The following is a 19,522-nucleotide window of genomic DNA, read 5'->3' on the forward strand; positions in this document are numbered from 1 at the left end:
AAAGAATGGAAAGTGACTTTTCTTCTTTCAGTGTAAATCTAAACTAAATCCAATCAAAAGCTTTTTAAAACAGTAAATGCTGGAATAATGCTTACCCCATTCTTATCAAAAGCTCTGAACATGTTCTCCACGTATTCCGCTGCCTCCTGATTATCCTGTACTCCGAAGAATCGCTTGAATTCATGCATGAAAAGGGTCCCGCTTGGACATTCCACCACAAACTTCTTATACCATTCCTGCAGTTCAGCCACATCAATCTCAACTTGTTCCCCCTCCTCATTTGTTAAGCGTTGTCCCATGTTGTTTCACGAAATGGAAGTGGTGGGATTTTCCCCCTTCTCCTCTTTCAGCTTGGTATTTTCTTTCTTGAATAACTTTTTAAAAAACTTACGATGTGAGTTTTCTTTTTCTTGCTTTGGTGAATATTGCACGATTATGCTGGGCTGCTTCTTCTTATCATTTTTCCTCTTCTTTTTACCCGTCTTCCATGCAGCCGCGACTCAGCCTTCCAGTGTCATTCTCATACAAGCGCAACTGGGAGTGGATCCCCTGAGTTAATCCAGCACAAGATAAGAAAGTATAAGAACATTAGGAGATTCCCCCATACACGTCACAGAGACCTTCAGAGGTCTCAGGTTAATGTCTCATTTAGAAGTGTTTCCCAAGTAAGGTCACTGGGGTCTCTGATGCTGGTCTAAAGACCTGAAAGCTCCCCTGTTAAGACTATTTATAACACTTTTCTGAATGATTCTGTGTTTGGAACATATCGAACCTATTGTAGCTGTTCTCAGTTGTCGTCACAAATACAGGTGAATGGGGTTGCTTCTCTTAAATCATATGAAACAACAACAAAGAAAGATTAAATGTAAATCACCATTATCTATACGTGGACCCAACATTTCTGTGGATGCAAATTTGCTGTGTATATCCTACTGTCTCTGGTCTATGAATCACGATGTAACTATGTACTTCTGAAAATCAATTGTCATTTTCAAATGTATGCAAATCCCTCTTCGAGTGTATGTAAGTAAACTAAATAAAAAAAACAGAAACATCTTGCATTCTTCTTACAAATGAGCATTTCGCTTTGAGCTCCTTAGTTGAACTTCAGAGCTAAAAGTATTATCATACCTGACAGCTCTTTGGATACAGAAATGACCTATATGCCTGAGTGAAACAAATCCTCGTCAAAGTAAAATCTGAATGGCTATAAAAATCAAAATCAAACATTTATAGGGAAATAGTATAAGTGCGCATTTACTCTTTTATTTATTCAATATTTTTCATGTCATCCTTCCTCCAAGGAGTATAGCCTCTATGGCCCTCCTAATTTATTCTGATAACCACCCTGTGAGGGAGGTCAGGCTGAACTGTAATAGCTTGGCTGGCACTGTTTGCTTAGTGGCTGAACAAGGATTCAAACTCAGGTCTTCAGTCCATGCCTAACATTTTCCAATACACCATAGTGGCTCTAACAGTTGCTGTAAGGCCTCTTTCCTCCACTCTTTCCAGACATGGCCCACAACTTAAAGCTCTGTGTCTCCATTTTGAGGAGCTTTCCCCACAAAAACCTTCTCTCAAAAGCTCACGTGGAACAAACGACAATCCAAGGAAACCTCGAATTGGTGTTTGCTTCGATTCAGCTTTAAAGAGCGGGTTTTCACAGGCAAAGCTTGGGGCAAAAAGAAAAGCATTTGGGCTCAGAGCGTTAAAGCCCGGACCAATGTCTGGAAACAGCAGGGCAAAAGGTAAGTGTGGATAAGCCCCAAGTCTGTGCAACTCTCTGGCAACCTTATGCAGCATTTTGGATCTGTTTGTTTGAGTGAAATACTTCTGCACAGCTTCTGCTCAGTTGTGTCTGCTCTGCTCCCAAATTCCTGAGGGTTTTGTCAAAAAGCTGGGGGCTGTGGGAAGCCACATCAGATTTATAAAGACAATGATGACCAGGAATATGATTATTATTACTGTTATGAGTTTGTGGGTGGAGTAGGTTGAGATCCTTCTAACCCCTGGATCCAGCAAGTGTTAAAATAAATGAGATTCGCATATAAAATTGCAGATTTATCAAACACACATTTTTATCATTAAGTTCATTATTACTGTTACAAAGTGCTTAAAATGGTCAAGTGCTGCACAGATATTAAAAGAATCCTAATAATATGAACCTTAATGCAGAGAAATTTCAGAAATGAAAACAAAAAATTGCAGTACAGTATTAGTTCAAAGGAAAGGACCCCTGTTTCTATAAACGACCCTTTTTTTAAAAAAAGCCATTGTTACTCTGGGTTATCCAAGACTAAATCTACGTTGTTATGTTATCTGGAAACAAATGACCTGTGGCTATAAATGTACTTGATCTCTCCTGATAAGCAGACAGGATTCCATTCTAAGAGGATTGGTACAGTGTTAATAGGAAACAATAGTCTCTGCTGTAATAATAGTAAGGCACTGATGATTAAAAGGGGTCATCCACAGAGCAGGTCATTTTACACAAAAACAAGCTAATAAAAAACACCCTCTACAATCAATCGATCAATCAATCAATCAATCAATCAATCAATCATATCTACACAAATATCTGGCTAGTTAGATTACATCAGTATCAGGTAGCCATGTTGGTCTGACGCACTCGAACTAAGTTTCTTCTTGGTATAAGCTTTTGTGTGCATGTAAGTGGGTATCTTTGTAAGTGGGTATCTGAAGAAGTGTGCATGCACACGAAAGCTTATACCAAGAGGAAACTTAGTTGGTCTCTAAGGTGCTACTGGACAATTTTATTTATTTATTTTATATATTTCATCAGTATCAGGCATTTGCCTTTATAAATCATGTCAAACACAAACTGGAAAGGTGGGTGGTACAGATACTTTAAAATAAATAAATACTTAAACCAATTCTGCTCCTCCTGTTTTGTTCAGTTCTTTCTCCCTTCTCTACTCCTTCCTCCTTTGGGAGGAAAAGCAGGAAGGAAATGCAAGAATAAAGAAATAAAAACCCATCATATAAAGCTTGTTTGAATGTCCCTGGTGCTGTCTGTGGAGAGCCTTCCTGTTCCCCAGTGCTGTGCTTCCTTCTCCCTTTTTAAACTACCTGCTCTGATTCGCTTCATAGAGCAAAAAACTACCTGCTCTGATTCGCTTCATAGAGCCAACTCTGCCTTTTAAAGATCTGTGTCTGTGCAAATAATCCAAATGAGATGGGTCATACTCACGCCTTCATGACCCTCTCTCATGCAGATATGACCACAACATTAATACACTAATGTAGTAATATTTGAAGCCTCTCCACTGTTTTACTAGTAGTATAGCATTTGTTTACTATTTTTATTATCTTTACAAAACGATGCACTGTAATTATATGAAGACTTTGTAAGTGAATGGGATCAAAAATAGGGAGAGAGCGTACTGAGACCTGTTACTTTCTGCTGTTCTGTTGTCTGTGAAACTGCTGTGTTTTGAAATTTAGCTGCTAAGAATGTGCAACAGGATTCCACATGCCCAGATTCTTATCGCATCACTTTGTTTTGCACCTCTCTGATTCTACTTATTTCTTCCCAGGTAGGCAGAAGAGTGCTGCTGCATTCACTTTGAAAAATAAACCAGAAGGAATGAATTGGGCGGCTGGTCTTTTTAAATACTTGTGTGGGCATTAGATTGAACATTCTTGCAGTTACTAGTTAGGATCCTTTATCCTGTGAATGTTTTTTCCTCCCTACAGCTTTGTAGAACAGTTTTGGATTATGATAATCCACTGAATTTGTTCCACTGTCATTTCAGTGCAGGAACTAGATGTAAAAAGAAGTCACCATCAGGACAGATGCACATATAAAAAAACAAAAATGGGGGACTGGAATGTAAAATGTTTATCATTTCCTTCTAGTGGATATTCTCCAATCTCGTGTTTCAAGTAGCAGGAGTAATAGGAGCTGCAGAAGGAGAAGCTGTAGTAAAAGGAAGATTAGCTACAGGGAGTAGTGAGCCTTGTTCTTTAGCTTGCTTACCTGTTTGAGGCAGCCCTACAGAAGATGTTTTTGCTCAGAAAGTGCCTGCTGAGAGACCTGTCACTGACCTGACTCCAACAGCCCTGTTTCACTGGACTTTTGTTCATTGGTTGCTGCTAGCAGGTTCTTTTGAGAAGCTTAGAAGCTGAGGACACCCCACTCAAGTCATAACTATTTCAGATATCTGAGGAACTATGTGGGAAGCAGCAAGAACATCAGGGGGTGCATGTGGTGCATTGCGCAGAAAGTGGCCTATGAAGCCATGCCCCATGTAAGGCAATATACAGTGCAGTCCTTCATATGTTTAAAGGTGAAGAGACCCCTGACCATTAGGTCCAGTCGTGGCCGACTCTGAGGTTGCAGCGCTCATCTCGCTTTACTGGCCGAGGGAGCCAGCGTACAGCTTCCGGGTCATGTGGCCAGCATGACTAAGCCGCTTCTGGCGAACCAGAGCAGCGCACGGAAACGCCGTTTACCTTCCCACCGGAGCAGTACCTATTTATCTACTTGCACTTTGACGTGCTTTCGATGTTTACTCAGAAGTAAATCATATTATTTGCCTTTATTCCCAAAAGAACATATGCCAAGCACCACTAGCCCAGCCACCTGCTCTTACAGCAGCCAACCAGATGCCCAGGGAAAACCTGCAAGCAGGAAGGACCTGAGGGCAACAGCACTCCCCCATAGGTGGTTTCCAGCACCTGGTATTCAGAGGCATTGCCTCCAAAACTGGAGGTAGTAGATAGCCATCATAGCTAGTAGCTATTGATAACCTAATCCTTCCTGAAGGTGTTCTTAAGATTGCAACCCACAGGGCAATCCAACATGTTTAATGAAAAGCAAGCTTCGTTGAGTTCAGTGGGGTTTAGGTTGCTTCCGGATGACCTGTTTATTATGTAGTCGTTCTGATTTGTTTGCAGGGAGATTAGATGACATCATGTCAAGTAAGTGTTATTCCACACTTTCAAGCGCATTTCTCGATCACTTTCCTTACTGCAAAAAGCACAATTATTTTGGGGATGTGTGTTTGCTGTGCAAGAGCTTTAATTGCTCAATCTGAATTTGCAGTGTGTGACTGAAACTCACCCCAAAATAGCAATGGTCTGGAAGTACCCTTACTCCTATATAAGGATTGCATCCGGAGTCGCTGTGGAAAGAGTTACAGCCTTGGATTCACTTTCTTCTGTACACCACACTTCATGTGTCACCTGATGCCATATGTGCTTCTTTTAGTTTCTTTGAAATAGTGCTGTAATTTCCCGATAGAACACTGTTTATGAAGCCAAGTAAATGAATTAATCTGTGTGAGAGCCTGATGTTAGTCAATCAAGCAAGGAAGCATGTTAGACAGATGCCACAGGGAGAACTACTTGGGTAACCAAGGTACAAAGGAACAGATTACATTCAATAATATGCTCTGCTAGGTGAGTCATATTATTAACAGTGATGAGAGCAAAGATATTTCCAAGCTGACAGCCTGGGAGGATTCAGAAATACAGATTACTCATTTTCCTTCAGACTGCTTATGGAGCATGTTCCCACATGCCAGCTATAATGAAGCCTGAAGGAAATTCAGAAAGTAGCTGCAGCAAGGACAGAATCATCTCCTTGGGATCTGCACTAACTGGTAGGTTTGCCTTTGCTGGGCATCAAAACAGGCAAAGGAAGAGGATTCCAGTATGGATTCCATGTCTGTGGCCTGACAGCATCTAGTGAAGGTTAAGGATGAAATGTTTAACAGTGTCAAACACGTAAGGCCATGTGCCACATATGCTACTTAAACTAGTTGTTTTATTTAGGAATGTCCTACAGCTGAGAAGCATCCTTACCCAGGCTGCCCCTGAAGAAGAAAATTCTATATCTGAGATGCATTAGAATTCAATGAATGTTGGCTCTTTTGAAAAGCTGTTTCTCCTTCGCCTTCCTTTCATACACAGTGCCTTCCTTCCCTTTTTCTCCCCTGCAAATTATTGTAACAGGAAAAGAAGGGCATGTTCCTTTCTCAAGTGTGCTTTGATCAATACTGTACCCACCCATTTTGTATACCTTTTCTTCTTTTCCAAATTTTAATCTGAAAAGGAGTTCTTTGAAGGCAGTGGCTGCTATTCAAAACAGAGTTAGAGAGGCTTAATCCCATTGAATTCAAGTATGCCGTGTGTGTGTGTGTGTGTGTGTGTGTGTGTTTCTCTAACGTCGGAATACAATCTTACTTTAAAAACAAACAAGAGTGAAAGCATGGCTACATCTAGAACATTGTATGGCTACAAGCTATAACATGTAGCTTCCTGCAGAAGCTACATACACAATAATGTTATGGTGATGGGCTATATTGTGAACTGCCCTGAGATCTTTTGATGAAGGCTAGTATATTACACACACACACACAGTCTAATGATATTGATTCAAGGCTAGCGGAAAATAGCAATGGGGGGGACGGGGACATCTAGGCTTTAAAATCTTCCAGAAATGCCTCATAACTAATTTTGAGTTTGTGGTTTTGAACCTTGCACAAGCCCGTCTTTCCAAAATTAGCAACACCTTGGAAGCAGACTACTGTCTGTGTGGGTAGAAGCAAAAAAGGAAAATGCTTTCCTTTTTCCTGATTCATTTCCATAGAATTACAGTGTGTTACTGGCTCTCTCGAAACCAAGATTTGTTGAGTCATAGATCCCCACCTTAGTTTAAGGTAATGTGAGTGAAGGATCGTATCAAGAACATACTGGAGAAGACTTTGTTGGGGAGAAGAATATGCTGCCCAGATATTACAAGCAAAGGTAAGCTTCTTCGTACGAGGGGAAGTGAGAGTAGATGGAGCATTTTGATGCTCTTAATCTTTCAATTGTTCTCTATAAAGGTTCCAGAGGATGGTACTAAGGAATACTGGCATACTGTTTCATTCTGAAATAAGGAAGTTAAGTGTCGTAGGCTTGCAATGCCCAAGTTTTGTTTTGTTTTTGTAAAGAACTACTACAAAAGATAATACCGTTCATTAACTATATTTGAACTGGAATATTTCACTGTAAGGTGCTTCCAAAGCATTTTGTGGGTAGGGAAAATAAAAATAAACTGCCAAATTAGGAAGAGAATTAAAAGACAAGAGGAGACCCAAACATTTTGTCCAGTCATATGTGTGCCTGCCTGGACTTCGAGATCTTCTGTGGAGGCCACTAAGTGGCTGTTGTGGCGGGGGTCTTCTGAGGGTGGGTGTTGTACATTTTCTTTCTTTCTTCATTGTCGTGATTTTTAATGGTTTTAAGTGTTCAAATTCAGTGGTGTTTTAATATGGCAACTTATTTGTTTTTAAAAATATTTGTATAGATTGTTATGTTTCCAGTTGTATCTGTTTCAATTCAAGTTTGGAGCCACCTTGGGTCCTCTACTGGGAGAAAGGTGGGATGTGAATAAATAAGAACATAAGAAGAGCCTGCTGGACTACACGACCAGTGGCTCGTGTAGTCCAGCATCCTGTTCTCACAGTGACCAACCATACGCCTGTGGAAAACATTCAAACAGGACCCAAGCATAAGAGCACTCTCCCCTCCTGTGATTTCCAGCAATTGGTATTCAGAAACATACTGCCTCCGACCGTGGAGGCACAGCATGGCCATTAAGCCCAGAACCTTGTATTTAAACACATCTTGTAAGACTGTTCTGTGACATTTTCAGATTATAGTACGTTGCATGCAAAGAGGAAAAATGAACAAAACGTTTCTCCAAAAAGGTGACAGTAAATATGGCAGAAACTAAAGGATTGCTGCTTGAAAAAGTAATGTGAGAAGGTGTATAGTAGAAATATAAAGCAATTATTTAATTTATTACAAACTCTTCTTACCATATTCTTCAGTCTGAACACCTTCAGAATGGCTTGCGTCAATTTAAAACAGCGAGAGATAGCCAACGAAGCCATAGTCATAGCCCACCCACTGAAATCAATTGACTCAAGTTACGCAACTCCACTGATTACAGTGAGTCTGCTCTGCGAATGACTAACATTGGGTATCATGCAGTAACAATAAACCATGTAGTGTATCATGTGGCTCTCTGATCTACTGATGGTGCTGAAACCAAAAGAAATAATTTAGTTTACTGCTTTGTGGATCAAGGCTATCTGGCATTCGCCCAACTAAAATGGATGGTGTTTAAAGGAGGCTAAGAGTTAGCCACTAACATATCACAACTGTGAGTGTGAACACTTCCTCCCTCTCTTTTTTCATATTGCCTGTCATGGACATTTATAGGCTTTGTAAACAGACACTGCCTCCAGTATGTCTCCACTGCTGGTCTGGGAAGCAAGTTTACCGACAATCCATTTTGAACCTGTATCTATCCTGTCATTTCTTATGAAATACTGCATTTTGATGTATTTCCCTCCAAAGCAGCTTCAACCCAAATTGAGAAAAAGAATGATATTGAAGTTGGTAATGTGTACACAGCAATGTATCCTCAGAGAGAATTTTATTTGTTTTTAAAAATTTGTTTGTCTCTTTATATTGCCCAAGGAAACCCAAAGCAACTTTGGTATTTTGTTGTATTCGGTTGACTTCATAGTCACAAACAACAAAGGCTTTTGGGGCACCACAAACATTAACCCATTTACAACACATTCTTATGCATGACCCCCAAAACTAAGTCTCACTATATTCCAGGAGACTTATGTTCAGGCAAGCATGCATTGCATTGCAATCACATTGTTGTTGGAGCTATTGCAGGCAAGGGACTACTTCATCAGTTGTATGGAGCTGAGAGAAAATATGTGCACACATATATGCAGGCACTCAAGTCTTGTGCAGGGAAAACCTAATATATTCTTATTATCCTCCTTGTATGTGTGTGTGTGGGGGGGGAAGCTATTTATTTTTTTAAAAAATTATATGCTGTTCATCGCGTACTGATACCAGGGTGGAGTACAACATAAAACTAATGACACCACACACACACCCTCCCCAGGTACATCTTCACTTGTTATTGAAATGATAACAGGATCAGCACCTGACATACCAGTCCAGAAACGGAACTCCACAAAGGAGGCCCTACTCTACATCAGCACCTGAATGAATCTCCCTGAAAGAGAACTAGGAGATGGTGGCAGTTTTGTGTGGGGAAGTGGCTAAAGGGAGGGGAAGGGTTCAGCTGCGGTCCAGCTGCAGTCCAGCTCCAAGGGCCTTCTGGCAGTTCCCTCACTGCAGGAAGTAAGGTTACAGGGAACCAGGCAGAGGGCCTTCTTGGTAGTGGCACCCACCCTGTGGAACACCCTGCCATCAGATGTCAAAGAAATAAACAACTATCTGACTTTTAGAAGACACCTGAAGGCAGCCCTGTTTAGGAAAGTTTTTTAATGTTTTATCGTATTTTTAATATTCTGTTGTGAGCTGCCCAGAGTGGCTGGGGAAACCCAGCTAGATGGGTGGGGTATAAATAATAAATTTTATTATTATTATTATTATTATTATTATTATTCAGCAGCTCCTCTCTCCAAGCTTGGTGCTTCTCACAGTTGCTTTTCATTCAAGAACAGGACAAAACCCAACAGCATTGGAAGACAGTTACACATATCTACTGGATGACATCTATTTTGACCCTCACAATTTCAGCAGTAGAATTCCCCTCCAGGGTGGCTGATGGGTGTGTTTCATTGGAATCCCCATCGGAGAATTGCTCATCAGCAATTTTATAGGAACCGCTCTGATGATGCCGCGCTTAACTTTCAAGGAAACTGAGAAGTTTTGAGTAATTTAAGTACGAGTAGCAGCGGCAGCCAGAGTTCTGCAACTCAAATCAAGTTTTAAACCCGCAAGGCAGAGCAGCAAAAGAGACACCTGATATTGGAGAAGGGGAGTGGGGGCGTACTGGTTAAACCAGTTGCACCGACACCAACACTTTCCCATGAAAACGAGAGGATTTTTTTTTTTTAAGCTTCAAATACACTACATCCTTTTACCTCTGTTGTGGGAGAGGGGAGAGAGAATGAAGATGGTCAGCTTGTGCTTATGCCGCGGCCACAGAGAAGAGCACTCTGTCCATGCGCAAAGACCACTTGTTTTACAGTCCTAGGATAGCACGATGTGCCTCTCCGCAAAGCGGCCCGTTTCTTTGTCCCGCCTCTTCTCGCCCCTTTCGCCTCCTACTCCCTTGCTCCTCGCCCGCGCCCCTTTCGCGCCCTCCTCCTCCTTCCTGCAGGGGCGGAGCCGGCAGCGCCTGCGCCCGGCAGCACCTGGCTCAGGTGAGCGCGGAGCAGAGCCGCAGCCCAGGTGAGGAGCGCCCGAGCGGTGAGTGTCGCGGGAGGGGGGCGAAAACGCCGAGAAGGAAACTTCCCCCTCCCGACCCGTCTCTTGCAGGTAGGCTCCGTCCCCTCCTGGGCTACGGTCGAGGGTCATTCCCGCTCCAGAAACCTGCCCGGGCCTTTGGCGGCTCCAGCTTCCCACCCTCGTGCGCTTTGCTTATCCCCCTGCTCTCCGCGCTCCCTTCTAGCCCATGTGTTTCCTCCTTGCCTGGCCCTCTGTCGAGTATTATTACCTCTTGCCCTTTCCTCCACTCACTCTTCCAAAGGATTTTTTTAAAAGGCTGGTGTTTGTTTTGTTCACAGTTTCTGTTTCCCAGAGTCTTCATTTCCCTCCAAACTTCGCCCTCGTTGCTCTGGGCTCGAATCTAATGGAGGCTTCCTTGCAAATAATAGCTTGGTAGTAAGAGGACACTGCGAAAGCCTGAGGGGAAGAAGGGCTCCTTTGACTATAGCCTTGGGTTGGGAGAAAAGTTCCTGCTCTGGGGCCGTCCACACAAGCAGGAGTTGCTTTACTTGGGGCAAGTAAATAACCTCTTGGGATTTAAATCAGTGGACGATCTACAGGACTGTTGCGTGTTTACTGTGAAGTAGATGGGGAAGGCCAGGGCTTCACTAGATAATATTGAACTTGGTAGGAGCTGCTCTTTAGTGCATGTAGCTCCTGCTACTGGAATGTGCCTGAGCCTAAAATTTCCAGGTGATTTGGGAAACATTGGAAGTTGCCCTGTGCCCAGATTTTTGTCAGCTCAGTATTGTCTACAGAGCCCCCCTCCTCTGGTCTGGATTTCAGACAGGAGACTTTCCCAGCCCTACCTGGAGCTGCCAGGGCTTCGAATGGGAACCTCTGTATGCAAAGCATGGGTTTTGCTATGGAGCAACTGTCCTTGTATGCTGTGGCACACAACTGGAGAGAGTTGGCTGGGAACTGAACTTCCTGCCTACTCCTGAGAACAAAGTAATTGGGTCCAGTTAAATGGATCCAGGAAGGATCTACCATGCTTACAACTAAGACTGAGGATAATAGGCTATCCTCAGTCCATTTTTCTTGTGGGTTATTTGAGTTAAGACAGACCTTTTGTCATGGTAACTGAGGTGTTTGATGCAGGTTGATTAACTTAGTTTGGCATTGTTATGCAGATTGTCCTCAAGTTTCAGATCTGAGATTAAAGTCTTCATTTATAGCAGGCCTTGTGCAGCTGCACCAGAGAGGAGTTGTAAACACTTACGTTACCTCATCATGTGCATTTCTAGAATGACCACTTTTCTTGTGCCTCATCAAAGGACAGGGTTTAATAATATGTAATATAAGGGCTTAACTTTGTGGTATTTGGTCTAAAAAGCCAGATAGCCTAGTTACAATAAAGTGGGGAGCTTTATCTCTGTGGCTGATGCTTGGTGATATTCAGTGTGGAATAATAAAACTGAAGGCAGAGCTTTAAAGTTTGATAGTTTATTATGTTAAAAATTAGTAATGGAGGTACGACCATGCAAAGTAAGGGGTGAGGAGCCTCAGGCCCAAGGTCCTCCAGGCCTCTCTGTCTGGCATGTGGTCCTGTCCCCAGACTGTACATCCATCTCAGCCACACTCCCTTCCCTAGCCTTTCTTCATACCCTGCCCCCCCTTGAGTGTTTTTGCCTCTCTGAAGTGTTTCCTTGAACTCTGAGTGCCTCTTAGTTGGTTGGGGGGGGGGGAGTACAGCTTAAAGATAAAATTTGCATTTGTTTCTTCATTTTTGCTTTTGGCTCTGCCCATCACTATCTTGTGGCCTAGAAATGTAACCCTCATTCTGAAAAAGGTTCCCCACTCTGGATGTTTAGAGAAGCATTTATTTATTAACTTCTATCCCATCCTTCCTCCCAAATGAGCTGGGTAAAAAGCTGGACATCGAAGTGATAAGATGTTCTTATTTAAACAAACCTACCCAGTTGTTCTGGGATGTGGGTGGTGCTATGGTCTAGACCACAGAACTTAGGGCTTGCCGATCAGAAGGTTGGCAGTTCAAATCCCTGCGACGGGGTGAGCTCCTGTTGCTTCGGTTCCAGCTCCTGTCAACCTAGCAGTTCGAAAGTACATCAAAGTGCAAGTAGATAAATAGGTACCGCTCCAGTGGGAAGGTAAATGGCATTTCCGTGCGCTGCTCTGGTTTCTCCAGAAGCGGCTTAGTCATGCTGGCCACATGACCCGGAAGCTGTCTGCGGACAAACGCCAGCTCCCTTGGCCAGTAAAGCGAGATGAGCGCCACAACCCCAGAGTCGTTCGCGACTGGACTTAATTGTCAGGGGTCCTTTACCTTTTTATGTATTTCAGCTTTCAAATATATATATATATATATGAAACAGAATGTTCTTAAGTTGCTTCTGAAATTTAATAATGATAAATTAATAACAATAAGTATGCCACTTCTTTCCAACCTACTTCATAGGCATAAATATGCTGCAGATAAGGGCTAATGGGTAGGATGTTGGTCCCTGTGAACAATTTTGAGGATAGGGTTGTGATCTTCTTACATGATGTCTCCATATGGTGACCTGCCTGTTAAAGGCACTGCATCTCAGTTGGGTGTGGGGAGGAGGGAAATGAAGCAGTCCTATTTGGATATTTGCTGGTCCTGAAAAGTTTTTACCCTTTGAGGATGGAACACTGAAATAGTGTTGGTCTGTTTTCCAGCAGTCGTTCTTCGAAGTTTAGCTCCCAAGGAGACAAATATGACTGGGGGATGCATCTTGCTTCTAGCGCACACACATATAAGTACAGTGGTACCTCAGGTTAAGTACTTAATTCGTTCTGGAGGTCCGTACTTAACCTGAAACTGTTCTTAACCTGAAGACCACTTTAGCTAATGGGGCCTCCTGCTGCTGCCGCACCACTGGAGCACGATTTCTGTTCTCATCCTGAAGCAAAGTTCTTAACCTGGAGCATTATGTCTGGGTTAGCGGAGTCTGTAACCTGAAGCGTCTGTAACCTGAGGCGTATGTAACCCGAGGTACCACTGTATGTGCACGTGAATGGAAATGTGTTTATGTGCTGCACAGGCTGCTATTTGACACACCGTAGGCGAGAACAAGAATATTGGAAGCATGTCTGTATTTTTCTTTGTGGAATGTTTGAGGGGGTGTACTTGAGACAACGTAAGGAAAACAAAACTGCATTTGAGATTGGTGAAGTAACAATGACTTCACAGGGTCAGAAAAGTGTTGGGAAGGTTTATTCAACTCATTTAGGAGCTTAAGGATAAGAATTGCATAAAGCAATTTTGAGCAGCATGCCTTCAAGCTACCAGCATGGGGCATACAAATAGCCTGCAGTAGTATCTGAAGAGCATTCTTAGATAACTGTCTGCCTAGTTTGCCAACATACAAATCTGTGAAGCAAGAGGTGGGATTTGTACTTTTGGTTTCCCTAATTTGGTCGTGCTAGAGCCCTGCCTAATCTTAAGTGACTGCAGTACAGTGGTACCTTGGGTTAAGAACTTAATTTGTTCTGGAGGTCTGTTCCTAACCTGAAACTGTTCTTAACCTGAAGCACCACTTTAGCTAATGGGGCCTCCCGCTGCCGCTGGGCAATTTTTGTTCTCATTCTGAAGCAAAGTTCTTAACCGGAGGTACAATTTCTGGGTTAGCGAAGTCTGTAACCTGAAGCGTCTGTAACCCGAGGTACCACTGTACTTTGGATACTGCACTACAGTACTTCCTTAGCTCTCATGAGGAAGTTTTCTTTTCTTTTATGATAGGCCTTGTGATCAGTTGTCGTTGTCAGAGAAATATGCTTCAGCATATATTTGGTTTCACTGTAACAATGGAAATCACCTTTTTAAAAAGGCTGGGACAAATTTGCATATGGTCAAATTTTGTCTGGGCTAAAATAACCAATAACTGGCTATTACAGAAATACCCTTTTTCCTTAAAAAATGGTATTTGAGCAGGAGGGAAGCTGCATTTCAGCAGGAGGGACAGAGGATGCCTTTTATCTTCAGGCACAGTTATGCATATACATTATGCCTTCGTCATTGTGCCACACTAGCAAAAACCTTTAAAAGGAGATTCCAGCACACAGCTGTAGGAATTCATTTACAAAACTGAAACTATCAGACATGGGTTCACATGAGAGACTGGGAGTGGCTAGCTCCCTACAGAAAATTGTTGTCCCTCTTTAGGTGCTTATACATGTGACTAATCTTCCTTTGCCAATTCATCACCGGTTGAGAGTAAGTCACGCCTACTATGATTTCATCTCTTAGTCTGGCCGGATCACCTTTTCATTTGTGCTCTGCATGGTAATCTTTTACATTGTTTGGCTTCACATTCCTTCCTGCCCTCGTTTTTCCCCCTTCTCTCATGGTATAACTGATGCTGACATTAACACATGCTTCTGATGAAGTGTCTCACGAAAGCAATGTATCTGTTAGCCTGTTGCAGGAAAAATGAGGAGTTGTGTGGCAACCCCTCTGGCTGGCTTCTTGCAAGGTGTTTGGTGAGCACTGCCTGCAAATACAGTGTTTTGTGTCTTGCTCTGTAGTTAACCTGTGCACTTCACTTCACTTATATTGCACGTAGTTGGAGAAACTGTGTTTGCTGTCACACACGCCTGATGTAAAGGTTTGCAGTCAGTTTCTAGAATGCCTCCGTTTGTTTTTTTTGTATTGATTGTCATTTTCGCTACTGTGGCTAACAGAATAACAATAGCAATCTGCTTATTTAAATTTATACACATCCCATCCTTTTGCAGAAAGCAGGTCTCCAAAGCATCTGACAATAAGTGAAAAATAATAAACAATAAACACAAGGTTCTTTTTAAAAATAATGGTGGGGAGAGTAATTGAAAATATCTGCTCCCCATGTCTTATGGCTTCAAAGAACCATAGAATTGTAGAGTTGGAAGGGAACCCAAAGGTCATCTAGCCCAACCCCCTGCAATGTAGGAATCTCAACCAAAGCATCCATGATAGATGGCCATGCAACCTCTGCTTAGAAACCTCCAATGAAGTAGAGTCCACCATCTTCCAAGGGAGTCCATTCCATTGTTAAACAGCTCTTACCATCAGAAAGTTCTCCCTGATGTTTAGTCAAAATACTTTCTTGTAACTTGAAGCCACTGGTTCACTACCTACTCTACGAAGCCAGAGAAAGTAAGCTTTCTCCATCTTCCATGTGACTGCTCTTTAGATATTTGAAGATGGCTGTTGTATCTCCTCTCAGTCTCCTCTTATCGAGGCTAAACATACCCAACTCCCTCAACCATTCCTCACAAGGCGTGGTTTCCAGACTGTTTATCATCTTGGTCACCCTCCTCTGCATACGTTCCAGCTTGTCAATATCCTTCTTAAATTGTGGTGCCCAGAATTGGACACAGTATTCCAGGTGGGGGTCTGACTGAGGCAGAGTACAATGGGACTATTACTTCCATTGATCTGGACACCATACTTCTGTTGATGAAGCCTAGAGGAGCATTAGCTTTTTTTGCTACTCGATCGCACTGTTGACTCATGTTAAGCTTGTGGTATACTAAGACTCCTAGATCATTTTCACATGTACTGCTAGTAAGTCAGATGTTCCCCATCTTATTTTCATGCAGCTGGTTCTTCCAGTCTAGGGGAAGAACCTTACATACCGGTATGTCTCCATTGAAATTCATTCTGTTAGTTTTGGTCCAGCTCTGCAATCCATTAAGGTCATCTTGAATCCTGATTCTGTCTTCTGCGTTGTTAGCTACACCTCCCAATTTGGTGTCATCTGCAGATTTGATGGGCATCCCATCAATTCCTTCATCCAGTTGTGATGAAAAGACCACCTGTGCCCCAAGTCCCTTCAGGAACCAGGAACACCATTCACATCGATTCAGTGTCATGTCCTCAAGGCATTAAATGGGATTTGTAAACACTCTAGTGTTGCCTCCTTTCCCCCCCCTTCTGGCTTCTGCATGGCTCAGCCTTTCTTCTCTTCGCCAGGTTCCTCTTATCCTGCTGCTTCCCCTGGGGAAAACCGCTCTTTAGTGGTCAGTTGGAGCAAACAGCAATTGGGTTTTCCGTGGATTGCAGTTTGTTCTGGCTTAAAGCTAGAGAGTGGATTTACCCTGGGAAAGGAGCGGGGCAAGGGGAAAACTGTTTGGACCCGTTCTTTCTAGACACTGGATGAGCAGAAGTGGGGGCAAGTCCTTAGATATTTCTGCTGCTGATTTGACTATTCCAGCTGCTGCTGTTCAAAGATTCCCTAGTGATCATAGTCACAAATAATGACTATATTGTAATGGTGGTACTATTTAACATGTATTGGATGCTTTGTCTTTGCACTATGGCCAACAGCCTAATGAGGAAGCTGACCTTCTTTCTCTTCTGTCTTTTGTCCTTTTTAACCATCCCTCTTCACCACTGATCCCTTTATTTTTCCTCGTCTGTCACATTTGCTGTTGCGTTTGTTTTCTGTTCCTATAGGGTTATTTTTTAGTGGGGAATGAGCTTTGTTCTGTGTGTGTGTGTGTCGTCTGTTTCCTTATTGCTTTTATGTGTGTTTGGGCTATGATGTCACCTGTTGATGTACCACTGCAGTTCTGGCACTGCACCTGAGCAGTTGCAAGGATTCATTACTGGGTGACTGGGTGTCTGTCCACTGATTCCTTACGATTTTGCAGTGGTGGATGGTGTCTTTGCATTGGAACTTCAATCTTCTGCGTTGGCACATGAAGTCTAAATGCCCAATCATACTTTGAGTGTAAGGCCCTACTTTTGCACTTGAGTATAAGGCATTGCTGGGGACGCTGGTGGTGCTGTGGTCTAAACCACTGAGCCTAGGAAGGTCGGTGGTTCGAATCCCCACGACGGGGTGAGCTCTCGTTGCTTGGTCCCAGCTCTTGCCAACCCAGCAATTCGAAAGCACATCAAAGTGCAAGTAGATAAATACGTACCACTCCGGTGGGAAGGTAAACAGCGTTTCTGTGTGCTGGTCTGGTTTTGCCAAAAGCAGCTTAGTCATGCTGGCCACATGACCCGGAAAAACTGTCTGTGGACAAACGTTGGCTCCCTCGGCCAGTAAAGTGAGATGAGCGCTGCAACCTCAGAGTCGTTCACGACTGAACTTAACTGTCAGGGGTCCTTTACCTTTACCTTTTTATAAGGCATTGCTGCTTGGTAGTTCTGTTTGTGTGGCTCCACTTCTTCAGTGATGGAGCTGTTGACTTGCTGTGGATCATATGTTCCTCCCCTGCTGTGTAGCACCATGCTCTGATAATGGATGCTTTAGTTGACTGCATTGATGAGTATTTAATATTATGATGACTAATTCTGAAGAAAAAGGAAGCTGTAAGTACAAACAGAAAAAAAACTGTTGGTTCAGATTTTAAAAATGTGTTTTATCTATGAGGAGCACTTCCAGAAGTATAATATTTAATGAAAATGTTTCAACCATGTGCTCCAAAAAAATAAGTATTTTAATGCATGAGGAGATGTGGTGGTGGTGTGATGATTTTCTGGATATGGGAGGAGCAGAAAAAGCAAGAGGGCCAGAGGGCGTCTTAGAAAATGAAGGTTGAAACAGGGGGTGCTGCAGAAGAGAAGAGATTAGACCCAGAGAAATGAAGGAAACTGAAAAGAGTGAGGAAGTTTGCAGCCACTTGAAATAATCGGCTGTATCCATTGGTGCAGATCTCTTAACATTATTGTGACATCACACTGGTTATATTTATGTTGATTGTTTATTTCATAGCTGAAAGCTAACCCAGGGCAAGTTAGCATGTTATTGCAGCTGCCTGTGCTGTGGTGCCCTTTCTGGCTAATTCGTTTTATTTAAAAGCATTTCTAAACCACTTAATATTTAAAAATCTCTATAAACAGTGTACAAAAACAAAACATTAAAACAGGAACATAAAAACAGAGACACAATCTATGGCATATTTCTAAGGAGTGTACACATTTATTAGGCCAGTGTTCCTCCATATGTTGTTGAACTTTGATTCCCATCAGTCCTTGGTTGTAGATGATGGAAGTACCGGTAATATAGTCCAGCAACATCAGGAGGACCTCAGGTTCCTCATCCCTGTATTAGACCTATTATTATTATTATTATTATTATTCAGATTTCTTCTTGGAGCAGAATAAGGCTGGGATTACATGTGTCCTAGGTAGAAGGGCTCAGTGGTAGGCCACATTCTTCACATGCAGAATATCCCAGTTTGAACCTCACAGCATCCCTGGGTAGGTCTAGTAAAGGCTCCTCTATCTAGAACTCTAGAGAACTCCAGCGTTGACAAGATAGACCAATGCTCTTACTGATTAGCCTGGTTTACGAGCCACAGTAAGCAAAACAAAGACTTACTGGGACTGCACAAATGTGCTGGCTTCTGGCAGGAAGCTTGTAGCTGCTTTCCACCCCCTAAACATAGCCAAGGTTTGGCTGACTGTGCTGTCTGAACCTGGGCTCTCTTCTAGCTAGCCATATGACCTGTACCTTGTTTGAATGAGCCTGGTTTGGATGAAACGCTTCGCCAAATCTTTACTTAGCTCAGTGCGGTGCAAGAGTAAAAAAGACCACAAAGGAACAAGGTGAGTTTAAGCTACTCTCTGGTAAACCGTAGTTATTGTGATGTGTGAACCAAGCCACAAGTAATGTACAGAGGAACTGCCATTTCAAAGCAAGTCAACTTCAGACCATGACCTACGAAGCTGATGGGTTTAACCAGAGTTTGTTTTAAGCCAGGGTTCCTGATTCATACTATTTAACAAGCTGACTGGGGGAGCCCAGTGTATTGTTCTAAAATGGCTTAGCATTAATTTATCAGCATGGGTATTATAAACCATTTTCCTGTGTTCCTTTGTGTGGCTGCTGCTTTCAAATGGTTTCAGAGACATGCCCCACAGTGTGATGCAGTGACAAAAGTAAAGTGTCCTAGATGTTACTGGTAGGAAGAAAGAAGCAGACACAATTTTGGAGGGGCTATGAGGCCACAGATATCTAGATACAGTATCTAGTTGTGGTCTTGTTAGTTTAAAACTAAAACTAAAACTATACCATTTAACTTAGTCCCATTTGTTCAGCTGTTCTATCCCATCTTAGAATTGGTGTATTAAAAATGGATAAAGGCTGAGATTTTAAATTAGAATTCTTATTTATATTTGGGGGGGCTATGCTCACCTGAGTTCAGCTAGTATTTCCAAGCTTATCTTGATAAGTTTAAGTTGACTGGATTCTCCCCTCCCACACCTTCAACAAAACTCAGGGAGTTGGCATGGTGTTTAAAGCAGCCACAATTGGTT

At 42.6% G+C, this 19,522-nt stretch overlaps 2 protein-coding genes across 5 annotated transcripts in view; one reads left to right on the top strand and one right to left on the bottom strand.

Annotated features, from left to right (window-relative positions):
• The window catches only part of GUCA1B (guanylate cyclase activator 1B), a 26,780-nt gene extending 16,768 nt beyond the window's left edge, over window positions 1-10,012 (bottom strand). Inside the window, exons 1-2 of the mRNA XM_083444619.1 lie at window positions 9,939-10,012; window positions 96-549 (exon numbers count right to left, since the gene is read on the bottom strand). Of these exons, the coding sequence (XP_083300745.1) occupies window positions 96-299 (204 nt within the window). The 5' untranslated portion in view covers window positions 300-549; window positions 9,939-10,012. The remainder of the gene's footprint in view (window positions 1-95; window positions 550-9,938) is intronic.
• The window catches only part of IRF6 (interferon regulatory factor 6), a 24,900-nt gene continuing 12,006 nt past the window's right edge, over window positions 6,629-19,522 (top strand). The window contains exon 1 of one of the 4 annotated variants that reach the window (XM_083444512.1): window positions 6,629-6,774. The gene's annotated coding sequence lies outside the window, so the exon portion shown is untranslated. Of the gene's footprint in view, window positions 6,775-10,158; window positions 10,336-19,522 lie in introns of those variants that run through there. The other 3 variants (XM_083444511.1, XM_083444514.1, XM_083444513.1) reach the window with 3 other exon arrangements.

The sequence above is a fragment of the Podarcis tiliguerta genome, assembly GCF_965153285.1.
Source record: "Podarcis tiliguerta genome assembly, chromosome: 6".
In the NCBI taxonomy this organism is placed as follows: domain Eukaryota; kingdom Metazoa; phylum Chordata; class Lepidosauria; order Squamata; family Lacertidae; genus Podarcis; species Podarcis tiliguerta.